The 13933-nt window shown below is 43.4% G+C and overlaps 1 protein-coding gene across 7 annotated transcripts in view; it reads left to right on the top strand.

Moving 5' to 3' along the window:
- Positions 1-13933, top strand: part of TJP1 (tight junction protein 1) — a 260221-nt gene that overhangs the window by 9843 nt on the left and 236445 nt on the right. For 6 of the 7 annotated variants that reach the window (XM_043922067.1, XM_043922071.1, XM_043922066.1 and 3 more), the window contains exon 2: positions 2033-2165. The exons of the other annotated variant lie outside the window; for it this stretch is intronic. In XM_043922067.1, coding sequence (XP_043778002.1) covers positions 2033-2165 — 133 coding nt within the window. The remainder of the gene's footprint in view (positions 1-2032; positions 2166-13933) is intronic. 7 annotated transcript variants of the gene reach the window in all.

Here is a 13933-nt window from a genome sequence, read left to right as displayed (position 1 = left end):
TCCCGGATGGAGTACTTTTATTTTAAACTGTTCAGTTCAGTCGCTCATTCATGTCTGACTCTCTGCAACCCCAAGAACCGCAGCACGCCAGGCCTCCCTGTCCATCCCTAACTTCTGGAGTCCACCCAAACCCATGTTCATTGAGTCGATGATACCATCCAACCATCTCATCCTCTGTCGTCCCCTTCTCCTGCCCTCAATCTTTCCCAGCATCAGGGTCTTTTCAAATGAGTCAGCTCTTTGCATCAGGTGGCCAAAGTATTGGAGTTTCAGCTTCAACATCGGTCCTTCCAGTGAAGACCCAGGACTGATCTCTAGGATGGACTGGTTGGATCTCCTTGCAGTCCAAGGGACTCTGAAGAGTCTTCTCCAACACCACAGTTTGAAAGCATCAATTCTTCTGTGCTCAGCTTTCTTTATAGTCCAACTCTCACATCCATACATGACGACTGGAAAAACCATAGCCTTGACTAGATGGACCTTTGTTGGCAAAGTAATGTCTCTGCTTTTTAATATGCTGTCTAGGTTGGTCATAACTTTCCTTCCAAGGAGTAAGCGTCTTTTAATGTCATGGCTGCAATCACCATCTGCAGTGATTTTGGAGCCCAGAGAAATAAAGTCAGCCACTGTTTCCACTGTTTCCCCACCTATTTGCCATGAAGTGATGGGACCGGATGCCATGATCTTAGTTTTCTGAATGTTGAGCTTTAAGCCAGCTTTTTCACTCTCCTCTTTCACTTTCATCAAAAAGCTCTTTAGTTCTTCTTCACTTTCTGCCGTAAGGGTGGTGTCATCTGCATATCTGAGGTTATTGATACTTCTCCTGGCAATCTTGATTCCAGCTTGTGCTTCCTCCAGACCACTGTAGGTGTACCTAAACAAGTCTTTTTTATGGTATCTACTCCTATCTTATTTTTATTAAGTTCAGTTTATTTTGCTAGTAGTCATCCTTGTGTCCTTTTCAAGCAGTAGCAGACATAGCTTATCCTTTTCAGAAAACATTTTATTTTTTTAAAGTTTTTTTAATGTGGACCATTTTTAGTCTTTATTGAATTTGTTACAATATTGCTTATATTTTGTGTTTTGGTTTTTGGGTCGAGAGGCATATGGGATCTTAGTTCCCCAACCAGGGATTGAACTCATGGCCTCTCCAGTGGAAGCATGGAGCCATAAAGGCTGGGCCGCCAGAGAAGTCCCAGAAAACAACATTTTAAATAGCAGAAGTTAAATATGGTGTGAAGGTTGATAAATTCATGAACATGAAATGTATTACAAATAGAAGCTCTGAGCGTAAAATAAGAATGCTCTTTTTCCCAGACCACACTTACAAATCAGTCTCATTACTTTATCTTTATTATTGCTAAGACCATAATCTTAGCAGTTTCCTCCCAGATTCCCAAGGCATCTTTTTTAGGACTGTCACCAGCAGTGGCACAGACATAGGAGAACACATGGCAGTCTGGAGTGTGTGTTTGTATGTGTGAACACGTAGCCCAGTGTGTGTTCTGTAGATGGTTTAGTTTATGTGCTGTTTCTTCTTATCTGTATTTTCTTGGTTCCATAGTAATACTGAATTAAGTGTCGGCTGTCATGGTTAGATTTTTAAAGGCTATTTTCATGCTTAACAAAAGCCTCCTGAACAGTGTCTGTGTTGGTGCACATGATGGCTGGTGCACTGGTGTGCCAGGCGCCCAGCTGAGCACTTGATGAATAGCTACCCCAGGGAACAGCGCTTGTCAGTCACCTAGGAAACTTCATCCAGTCTTGATTGCTTCTCTGATGGTCACAGAGCTGACTCTCAGTGGATCCTATGTTGGAATATTTGAACTGTCACTAGAGATTTCTAAACTCACAAGCTGCTGAGAAATATCTAGAAAGGCACCTGATAGAAGGCAGCTCCACTGTGGTTCTTAGCTCTCTAGCTGTAAAAGGATGGCTTTTCCACAGTTGTTCTCGAGTAAATGTCTACCTCGTACTGAGAAATGTGCTCATCTGCGAGCCTGTCGTCTTAAGTGCTTTCCTCTTCTTGCAGGGTAACGCCGTCCTCTGAAAACCCCAGTGGTGCTACTTCTAGTATCAGCCAAGGAAAGCCTTCTTTAAGACGAATTAAAGGGAGACTGCACAGAAGCAAGAGCCTCGATAGCATCGATTTCTGTGAACTCACTGTGAGTGGATGGTTTAAGACTTTTCTTCCTTTTCAAAGCATATGAAAAAATTGATTTTTAAAAATTATCATTAGAAGGCAATGGGCTTATTTTGTATTAAGCATTTTTCAGTAAAAACTGGTTTACACAACAGGTTACCAACTGGCATAACTTTCTTAACCAGTACCCATAGATATGTTTGTGATAAGTGGTTCATAATGATGATTCTGGTTCACAGACCAAGATAAAGATGTGTTTCCTGAACTCTACATTAAAAACTGAGTTAAGGTCAGTGTATGAAGTAAATTTCTTGGAAAATCACAAATCCACATGTTAATGTTGGTACAGATGTAAGTATTTGATGAACCCCAAACACCCAACTTCCTGGTAGTTCTGGAAAATAGAGGTGCCCTCATATTATTATATTAGAACAGATCCTGGTTCAGTTAGCGATGGTGTTTTCGTTTCATACTTGGTGGTTAACATTAGTGGTCTTTTTTCACCAGGCCAGGTGGCAGTTTTTCACAAGGGTGTATGGTAAATTTGTGATGTTTTTAGAGATCACCGGTGTTCAGGCCCCATTGTTCTTTCCTGTTAATTGTGTTGTCCTGGTCTAGAAGAGCTGCTTAATGCCATAAAGGAAACACTAGGGTTTTCTCTGTGAGAAAACCAGCTGTGAGATTTTTTTCATATGTATGTGCTGTAGGATTCATTGGCAAATTAATGGATGTTTGGGATGCTTAGACAAGATATGTTAATTTCTCCCCTTTTTGAGCTCTCACAAATTCAGAATTATGAAAATACCACTGACCATTATTGTTTCAAAAGGCAGTTAGAAAGTATAGAAGTAAAGCCTGTCTTTTTTGAGGACACAACTGCAGCATCTTTTACCTATAATTGATGAAAACAAAATTTTATTTAGTTTTATTATTTATTATTTATTTAGTAATAGTGGATATTTTGGGTTTTTTTCCCTTCATTTTCCAACATGTTCATTATTCATTAAGATAATTTTACCCAACTATTTTACTTAAAAGTACACTTGACCATGTCAGACTTAAGAAGGTGAAATGTGACCTATCAGAAGATGTTCAAACAATAACTGAAAAAGGTAAAAAGATGGTAAATTCTTACTGAATAGACCTGCGAGAGTGACAGAAGAAAATAGAAGTCTGTCTAAAAGCGAACTGAGAAATAAATTTTAATTATTTATTAATTCAAATTTGAGAATAATATACAAATGAGAGTTGAAATTCCATCACATTATTTTGTATGATGTTAAATGTTATCATTATTATCATTACTGAAGCATAATCAGCTAATTGATTAATTTGGCATATCATAAAGTATGCTTACTTGCTTAAACAATTTTTTGTGGTTGGGGAAGATGTTAAAATTTTTCTGGAATGTGACAGGAGGAAAGCTTAACTTCTTATAAGGTTACCTTCAGTTTCTCAGATAATAGATTATTTCATTTGTGAGGAAAAGTTGGTGAATAGAGTTATCTTTTTATTGTCATGATCATGTTTACAAATTATTGGTGGTAGGTTTCCTGTCTCATTTTATGTATGAAAGAGCTGATTTGGCTGAAGTTAGTTTACAGTCCAAGCATGGGAAAAATAGCACTGGCCAGGTGCAAACTTAGTTTATTTCTTTGTGATGATCTTTACTATTTGACTTTTATCTCAGAAGTGAAACGTTTTAGTGTGTCTCTGGAGAAAGATTCTGACATTGAGGTTCAAGGAGAGTTACAGCTGAGTTCAGGAAAGTGGATTCTGGGTTGGAGCCGTGGTGCTGATATGGGATGTACTCGGCTGCACACACTCTGCTGTCTCTGACTTTGGTGTTCTGCTTTCTGCAGAGTGCATTGAAAGGCCACGTTCTGACAGTTCATCTACTTGTCAGTGATGGGAACGTATTAATGAAATGTAATTACCACAATCAGTTTGTATTTTTTGCAATTTGACTTTATTTTCTGTCTCAGGTTTTTGCAGTTACGGTTGGAGGGGCAGCAATTTCATATTTTGTTGTTTAACGTTTTTATATTGTCAGAAATTTTTACAATGAACATGTAACATTTTTAGCAAAGCAATGAACTGATGATTTTCTGAACAATAAAATAATAGAAAGGACAGTCTCCCAGCTTGGCTATTCCCACTTTCTACCACAAGCTGCAGTCAGATGATACTGTAGTATCCAGAAGACTTAAGGACATGGAGTATCTTTGGTCTGGGGCTGAAAAAGGACTCCCCCCCCAACTTTCAAATTTCATCTTTTTTTTTAAGGAGTGTTACACTTTTAAAAAACATAGTTTAGAAAAGGATTTCATAAGAAGCAAAAGGCATTTAGATTTGATTCTTTAATGCAGTTGGCTCTACCATATAATTGTGGAGAACCAGATTTTAAAACCTTTGCCACAAAGTCTAATGGGCAGATGCTTCTTGGGAAAGGGTCCATAATGACTTCCAATGGGACAGGAGCAAACACCCTCACTTTCGTCAGCATATAGCTCAGCCATTGCAGGACTCTCTTTAGAGATGTTCTTCTAGTTCAAGCAGACTGGAAAATTTGTCATACTGTATGCTAATTTTTAAATTGTCAAAATTCTTCTTAACTCTGTGGCTTCCTTTGTCTGCCACAGTAAACAGAGAGCCTTAAAATTGAAAGACTAAAACTTAGTTCATGATCATGAACTAAAACTTCGTTCATGTGGATATATGTCAAATTTGTGTGACCAGCAGAGTAACATGTAGTGTTTTTACACTTTGCTTCTAACTTTGCCTGAGAAAAAATACAGTCTTTATTGATTTTGGAAGAACTTGGCAAGTGGAGCAGCAAGTCCACTTGCCATGGTGTCAAGGTCCTGATTTCTGGCTGAGAGGCCTCAAGTTCCAGCTGAGACCATTGGCTTTGGTCCTGGCATCAGAGCGATGCCATTTCACCCCTGGGGAGAGGTGATTGTTTTAGCTTTCTCTGTGGGGATTTAATGAAATGGTCTTTCCAGTTCATTTGGTAAACCCTGCAGCATCATTGATTGACATCCCATTTTGTTGAGGGGGCTGGAATCCATGCAGTCTGCTGAGGTCCTCCGACAGCTCCCAGGGACGTTGGTATGGTTTTCTCAGGCCAGGCCTGGAATGGACGAGTCTGTTATGAAGATGTGTTAACACCTAGAAAACCTGAGCCATTCTTCAACACTTTCATGTATAAAATGCTATATAAATGAAATGACAAGTTCCATTTCTCCCTTGGGGTGATTCAGTGATGTATTGATAATCCATATGAAGAAGAAAAGTCTGGCAATCTAGCTAATGGTGTTTCTGTTCTTAGCTCTTCCATGTCACTCTAGTGTCCTTGCCATCAATTTTAGAGCCGTCGGGTTGCATTTTCACTTCTGTCCCTTCCTCCCTCTCAGATCCTGAAGTGTATTGTCAAAGAATCTTAAGTGATACTTTAAAAATTCAACAGATTGCTTGGAATTTGATGGCTTTTCTTAATTATTCCTCCCCCCTAAAATAGGAGCCAGCTGGGTGGGATTCCTTCCATTTGGGAAGCTGTTCTGAAGGTGAACTTAAGGAATTTATTTCCTTCTTTGTGGGTGTAAACCTTGATTGCTAGTTTCTCTTTCTTCCAGCAGAGAAATACTACAAAAACTCTGCACAATAAATGGAAACAATGAACTAATTAATAACTTATGTCTCTGTTCACTTAGCCTTGAGTGAAAGAAGGATTCAGTCATCACTGAGAACCCTTAGGCAAAATGATACTTGTTTCAAACCCTTCCAGGAGTATTTGTCCTGACGCAGGAAAATATGTGAAGATATTATTTGTAGTGTTACATTTTGGGGCCAATAAGTCACATTTCACTGCTACATGAATAATAATTCTCTGGTTTTGTAATGATCAGCAGTTTTCACATTTGAAAAGAAACATTTTCTCCTGGTAAAAGGGCATCTGTATAGGCTGTTGGAGGATCATGTACCCCTGTGGGAAATTCAGTGATGAAATTTTCTCCTTCTTCCCCATTACCTCCTCCTGTGAGATGTGCAGGATGCTGAGGCCTGATTTAAAACTAAATGTCCCTTTGACCTTGACCGTGTGTCAGGTTTGCTTTACTGGTTCCTGACAGATGAGTGACAAGCTGGCAGTTAAGGTGTAGAGTCTGTGGAGGGAGAAGAGGCGGGGGACAGTGAACACCAGCTTACCCTGCTTCCTGGTTTGGTGGGAGGAGCCCGCTGCTCCCTGTTCCCTGCTGACCCCCACAGCTGCCTTATTTGAGGAGAGTTTAGAAGAAACAGCAGTGAGCCTCGTGGGTCCTCTCCGCTCCTGTCACCCTGAGCTCTAATGACGTGGCATGTTTCTCTTCTCTTTGGGTATCTCTGTGCAGTTGGGGGTGCTGGCCCCAGGCCATCTGCACATCTCCTGACTGCATTCTCACCTCTTGGTGCATAGTCTGCTCCGATGATGTGCTTCAGCTTCTCAAAGGCAGCAAGCGTGTCTTTTGTATTTCCCAGATGCTGAGCATGACAGGTCTCTGCTCATTCAGTGTTTGTTGGTTGAGCGTGTTGGTTAACTCTCTGCTTCAATAGCTATGGCAGCTGAGTAGAGGAAAGCTGAGAGACCACGAAATGTTAAAGTGGTGAGGCTGAGGAGCAAAAGGACATGGAAAATAATGTCCCTCATTTGACATACAGGAAAAGAAAGCAGCTTCATATATTGGCTCCTGTTGTGGTCCTTTAATGGACCAGAACCTGGTGGTCTGGAGTCGACAATAAGAAAGTGAAAGAGAGAGAAAGTGGCTGATATTCCCTGGTTTACACAGAAAACCAATAAAGCCCTTGACACAGGGCTTGCACTGCTTCCCGTAAGCACAGGGTGCCCTCTCAAGGGGGTCTTGAAAGCCCGGGCAAAAAAGTGAGCTCAGTGGGCTTCTGCGCTCCAAAGAATTAGCCTGAGAGTGAGAGAGAGAGTGAGAGAGAGAGAAAGAAAGAAAGACATGGGGACCCAAGCTCTGATGGAACAAGGGTGTTTTATTCAACATAGTGTGGGTATATATACTGTCTTACAAGGTAGCTTTTATCAGCAAAGGTAAAGTAAAAAATCCAGACTTACAAATTATCAAGGAAACATAAGACAATCCATATCAAAGAGAGAGGGTTGTAAATAATCACTTTTACTGTATGGTCCATAAAAAGGAATAAGGTCGTAAAGAGTTACTTTTCACCGTATGGAAAAACTAACGAAGGAAATGCATGCATTCCTCAGTCCCGGGAGCCATTTGCCACTCCTCTTAATTCCTGAATATTCAGGAATTAATAAGGAACAGAGGATTCATGACAGATCAAAAACAGCACACAGGAAGCCTCCTGTTAAACGCTCCCTGACAGGCTCCTGTTACGGGGAATATGCCTGAGCATGAAGCAATAAGGGGAACGTTTTTTTTTTATAACCAAAGTAGATATGGTGGTACTGATGGAGGTAGAGGAGGTAAGTGTTGGAGGTGGAGATGGTGGTGAGGGTCATGGTGATTAAGATGGTGGAGTAGTGTTGGTGATAGTGGAGGTGGAAGTGATAGTGGTGGTGGTGGCAGAGGTGATGGTAATGGTGGTGATGGTCATGGTGTGGTGGTGATGGTAGTGATAGTGGAGGTGGTGGTGGTGGTAGAGGTGGTGGAGATGGTGGTAGAAGTGCTGATGGATGTGGTGATGGTTAGTGGAGGTAATTGAGGTGGTAGTGGTCGTGGTGATGTAAGTGATGGCAGTGATGATGGAGTTGGTAGTGGTAATTGTGGTGGTGATAGTGATGGTAGAAGTGGTGGTGATGGTGATGGAACTGGTGATGGCAATGGAGGAGGTGGTGATGGAGGAGGTGGTGGTGATGGAGGTGGTGGTGGTGATGATGGAGGTGGTGGTGGTGATGATGGAGGTGGTGGTGGAGGAGGTGGTGGTGGTGGTGATGGAGGTGGTGGTGGTGATGATGGAGGTGGTGGTGGTGGAGGTGGTGGTGGTGGTGGTGATGATGGAGGTGGTGGTGGTGGTGATGATGGAGGTGGTGGTGGAGGAGGTGGAGGTGGTGGTGGTGATGATGGAGGTGGTGGTGGTGGTGATGATGGAGGTGGTGGTGGAGGAGGTGGAGGTGGTGGTGGTGGAGGTGGTGGTGGTGGAGGTGGTGGAGGTGGTGGTGGAGGTGGTGGAGGTGGTGGTGGTGATGATGGAGGTGGTGGTGGTGCAGGTGGTGGTGATGATGGAGGTGGTGGTGGTGATGATGGAGGTGGTGGAGGTGGTGGTGATGGAGGTGGTGGTGGTGGTGATGGAGGTGGTGGTGGTGGTGATGATGGAGGTGGTGGTGGTGGTGATGATGGAGGTGGTGGTGGTGGAGGTGGTGGTGGTGGTGGTGATGATGGAGGTGGTGGTGGTGATGATGGAGGTGGTGGTGGTGGAGGTGGAGGTGGTGATGGAGGTGGTGGTGATGATGGAGATGGTGGTGGTGGTGGAGGTGGTGGTGATGATGGAGGTGGTGGAGGAGGTGGTGGTGGAGGAGGTGGTGGTGATGGAGGTGGTGGTGGTGCAGGTGGTGATGATGGAGGTGGTGGTGGTGATGATGGAGGTGGTGGAGGTGGTGGTGATGGAGGGGGTGGTGGTGATGGAGGTGGTGGTGGTGGTGGTGATGGAGGTGGTGGTGGAGGTGGTGGTGGTGGTGATGGAGGTGGTGGTGGTGGTGATGGAGGTGGTGATGGAGGAGGTGGAGGTGGTGATGGAGGAGGTGATGGAGGTGGTGGTGGTGATGGAGGTGGTGGTGGTGGTGATGGAGGTGGTGGTAGTGATGATGGAGGTGGTGGTGGAGGTGGTGGTGGTGGAGGTGGTGGTGGTGATGTAGGTGGAAGTAGTGGAGGTGGTGGTGATGGGGCTGGTGGTGATGGAGGAGGTAGTGCTGATGGAGGAGGTGGTGGTGATGGAGGAGGTGGTGGTGATGGGGGTGGTGGTGGTGATGGAGATGGTGGTGGTGGAGGTGGTGGTGGAGGTGGTCATGGTGGTGGAGATGGTCATGTTGTGGTGATGGAGATGGTGGAGGTGGTTGTGGTGGTAGAGATGGTAGTGGTGTGGTGATGGAGGTGGTGAAGATGATGGAGGTGGTGGTGGTGAAGGTGGTAGTAGTGTGGTGATGGAGGTGGTGTTATGGTGATGGATGTGGTGATGGTGATGATTGTGGTGGTGGTGGTGTGATAGTTGTTCTGGCAGTGGAGTGGAGGTGTGATGGTAGAGGTGATGGAAGTGATGGTGATAATAATGGTGGTGGCAGTAATCGTGATGGAGGTGATGGTAGTGGTACAGATGGTGGTGGTGGTGGAAGAGATGATTATGGCAGCTTCTTTTCTCAAAATTGCCATGTCCTTCACATTTTGAGGCAGTGAAAATGTTCCTGATTGCATGTTAAACACTGACTCACAGTGGCCTGAACTTTTAGGATGTTTATCAGGTCACATTCCTAGAGGTGCAGAATCTAGTGGGGTGATCTTCAGGACTCACTAAATTCAGTGAATCCAGTTCCACTGTCTCCTCTCCCCTCTGCATGGACTTCATCAGTAGGATTGTCATGAGATGAGTGTGGTACAGGCCTCACATACACATGGATGAAGTCCAGAAGGAGGGGAGTCTCTCCTACAAGCATAGAAACCCTCCCCTGAGCTCCCTTTACCCCTTCCCATTTCTATCATCAGGCCTTTTCCTGGACCAGGATTTGGCAAATGATATGTATTGATTTGCTTAGCTTGGGCTTTTTGACCAAAGAAGTGCCACACAAAAAAAATCCATAAACAAACAATAGCTATATGAATGTAAGAGTTGGGTGATTGAATTACAGTCATTTATTAATGTTATTTATAATAGTAATAAAATCAGCTGCCAAAGATTTTTCTCAGTAGATGTCTAGGGTAGGCAGTCATGGGCCCAGCAGCCCTCTGCTGTGATGAGACCCAGCTCTCTCCACCTGTGCAGGCCCCTCAGTCTGTAGGCCTGGGTCCTCAGGCTTGTCTCCTGTGGCCTCTGCATGTCTGCTGCAGGACTACCCTCATATCGAGTGTTTCCATTGAGAAGCACAGGCCAGCCTAAAGGGGCAGACTTTGTCCCCAGGAAGCTTTGTCCAGTTATTTCAGAGGAGATCATGTTCGCTTAGGGACGTCCTCCTATGTCTGTTTGGCAGGAACTGTGTCATGTTGTCCTCCCCAGTTCTGAGGAAGGATAAGAAGTGGGAAGTGTTGGTAGCACAAGGCTACAGGGGATAAAGTAACGTTCTGCTGATGGGCAAGAAGGAGGAAGTGGGCATTGTATCAGTAACTGGCAAGGTCCACTTATATACCCTTGCAAATCTGGAGCTCACCACTGTACAGACCAGACAGTTAATGCTTAATTAAAGCCACATCTGAAGGGGTTAAGTTACGATCGATCTGGCATTCCGTGAAAGGTGTATGTGCCCCAGCATCAGTGTGATGTCCCAGGAGAAGCACAGTCAAGACCCATATGGTTCATGACATTGTACAGGAGGTGGTGATCAAAACCATCCCCAATAAAAATACAAAAGGCAAACTGGCTGTCTGAGGGGCCTTACAAGTAGCTGAGAAAAGAAGAGACATGAAAGACAGAGGAGAAAAGGAAAGATACACCCATCTGAATGCAGAATTCCAAAGAATAGCAAGGGAGATAAGAAAAGCTTCCTAAGTGAATCAGTGCAAAGAAATAGAGGAAAACAGTGGAATGGGAAAGACTAGATATCTCTTCAAGAAAATTAGATACCAAGGGAACATTTCATGCTAAAATGGGCACAATAAAGGACAAAAACAGTATGGACCTAACAAAAGCAGAAGATGTTAAGAAAAGGTGGCAAGAATACACAGAAAAACTATACAAAAAAGATCTTCATGACCCAGATAACCACTATGGTGTGATCACTCACCTAGAGCCAGACATCCTGGAGTGCAAAGTCAATTGGGCCTTAGGAAGCATCACTATGGACAAAGCTAGTGGAAGTGATGGAATTCTAGCTGAGCTATTTCAAATCCTAAAAGATGATGCTGAGAAAGTGCTGCACTCAAAATGCCAGAAAATTTGGAAAACTCAGCAGTGGCCACAGGACTGGAAAAGGTCAGTTTTCATTCCAATCCCAAAGAAGGGCAATGCTAAAGAAGGTTCAAACTACCACACAATTGCACTTATTTCACATGCTAGCAGAGTAATGCTCAAAATTCACCAAGCTAAGCTTCAACAGTACATGAACCAAGAACTTCCAGATGTTCAAGCTGGATTTAGAAAAGGCAGAGAAACCAGAGATCAAATTGGCAACATCTGTTGGATCATAGAAAAAGCAAGAAAGTTCCAGAAATACATCTACTTCTGCTTCATTGACTATGCTAAACCTTTTGACTGTGTGGATCACAACAAACTGTGGAGAATTCTTAAAGAGATGGGAATACCAGACTGCCTTACTTGCCTCCTGAGAAACCTACATGCAGGTCAAGAAGCAACAGTTAGAACCAGATGTGGAACAAGGAACTGGTTCTAAATTGAGAAAGAAGTACTGTATATTATCACCCTGCTTATTTAACTTATATGCAGAGTACATCATGCAAAATGTGAGGATGGGTAAAGCTCAAGCTGGAATCAAGATTGCCAGGAGAAATATCAATAACCTCAGATATGCGGTGACATGAGATAATGGATTCATGACTGTATTGTTGTTCTTGCTCAGTCGTGTCTGACTCTTTGCAACCCCATGAACTGCAGCATGCCAGGCTTCTCTGTCCTTCACCAACTTATGACAAAAAGTGAAGAGGAACTAAAGAGACTCTTGAAGGAGAAAGAAGACAGGGAAAAAGCTGGCCTAAAACTCAACATTCAAAAAAACTAAGATCGTGGCATCCGGTCTCATCACTTCATGGCAAATAGATGGGGAAACAATGAAAACAGTGACAGACTTTATTTTCTTGGGCTTCAAAATCACTGCAGATGGTGACTGCAGCCATGAAATTAAAAGACGCTTCCTCCTTGGGAGAAAAGCTATGACAAACCTAGACAGCGTATTAAAAAGAAGAGACATTACTTTGCCAACAAAGGTCCGTCTTGTCAAAGCTATGGTTTTTCCAGTAGTCATGTATAGATGTGAGAGTTGGACCATAAAGAAAGCTGACTGCTGAAAATTTGATGCTTTTGAACTGTGCAGTCCTTTGGACTGCAAGGAGATCAAACCAGTCAATCCTGAAGGAACTCAATCCTGAATATTTATTAGAAGGACTGATGCTGAAGCTCCAGTCCTTTGGCTACCTGATGCGAAGAGCTGACTCATTGGAAAAGACTCTGATGCTGGGAAAGATTGAAAGCAGGAGGAGAAGGGGACAACAGAGGATGAGATGGCTGGATGGCTTCACCGACTCAATGGACATGAGTTTGAGCAAGCTCTGGGAGTTGGTGAAGGACAGGGAATCCTGGCGTGCTGCAGTTCATGGGGTTGCAAAGAGTCAGACATGACTGAGCGACTGAGCAACAACAACAATACAGTCATGAACCCATTGTCCCAGAGCACTCACAAAATAAGGTGGCTTATTTCTGTTTTCCAGATAAAGTGGTCTGGTTACATTTCAGTCAGCCTGCTAGTATGCAGTCTTGAAGTTATGCAGTTCTTGAAACTCATTCTTAATTTAGGGCATTTGTATAATTTCAGATTTGTGTATGAAGTGGGACCATTAATATTTTATGTTGCATGATTTAGATTTGCACCACTAAAATTTGCTTAGCATGTCATCAAATTATGTTCTGTTTAAGACTGTAAAGTATATAATACACTGTTAGAAAATATTACATAACCACATGGTTAAAATACAAGAAGATTTTATACCTGATGTGGTACTTGGGAACAACTTCTCTATCTAGAACAAAGTGTTCCCCAGGTTCTCCCTCTTTCCATCAGGTCTCTTGTTTTTACAGTGCAGCCTAGCATGGATCTCTTGTATCATTGTTTATGTCTACTCATTGCCTCACTAGTTTCAAAGATGTATCATGTGTCATTAACCTAGAGAGCTTCATAATGCCGGGCATAATGTTAAGGACTTAGTGGAGCTCAGGGCAAATATTTATTGAATGAAGGAAGAGATTTCATTAGGTGGATCAATGGCCTGGCTGATGGGAGGTGGGCCAGAAGGAGGCACTGTGAATGAAAGTGGAAACCACAACTTGCAAAACATAAACTGTGCTACTCCACGCCATGGTGGCCACCATAGTCCATGTTTAGGCTCTTAACAACTGTCCATACAGACCCAAACATCCATTCAGGTAAGGCCAGAGACAAAATGGTCTGACAGTCACTTCTCAGACTCTCCTGAGCTCTGAAGATAAACCACCGACTGGTCCAACTTCCCTCTGGTTTATAAATTCTGACTGGTCTTTGCCAGAACCATGCAATGACCCACTCTTGCCTCGTCCCTCTCCAAATGCTCTGGGAGCCCTTAACCCCTGCCACCTCCCACCTCCCACCCTGCTGCCTTCCCTGTCCCCTGCCATAGAGATGTTTGGGGTTCCTTGTGGCTGCAGCAAGTTCACAGACCTCACTCTGTTTGCCTGCAGGCGTGTCTGGGGGTCTTGACTGTTGGTCTTTGTCAGATGTAAGGAAAGGAGAGATTAAAAAAAAAATACTAGAATAAACAATAGGAAGAATTTTAAAATGTCATTTTGAAATATTTTTAAACTTGAAGAAAAATTATAAGAACAGTACAGAGAACGGCCATAACCCATCTCCCAGATTTC

Source organism: Cervus elaphus, chromosome 13, assembly GCF_910594005.1.
Source record: "Cervus elaphus chromosome 13, mCerEla1.1, whole genome shotgun sequence".
Taxonomy (NCBI): Eukaryota; Metazoa; Chordata; class Mammalia; order Artiodactyla; family Cervidae; genus Cervus; species Cervus elaphus.
The sequence above is the reverse complement of the archived record's forward strand: the minus strand, read 5'-3'. Positions and strand labels throughout refer to the sequence as shown.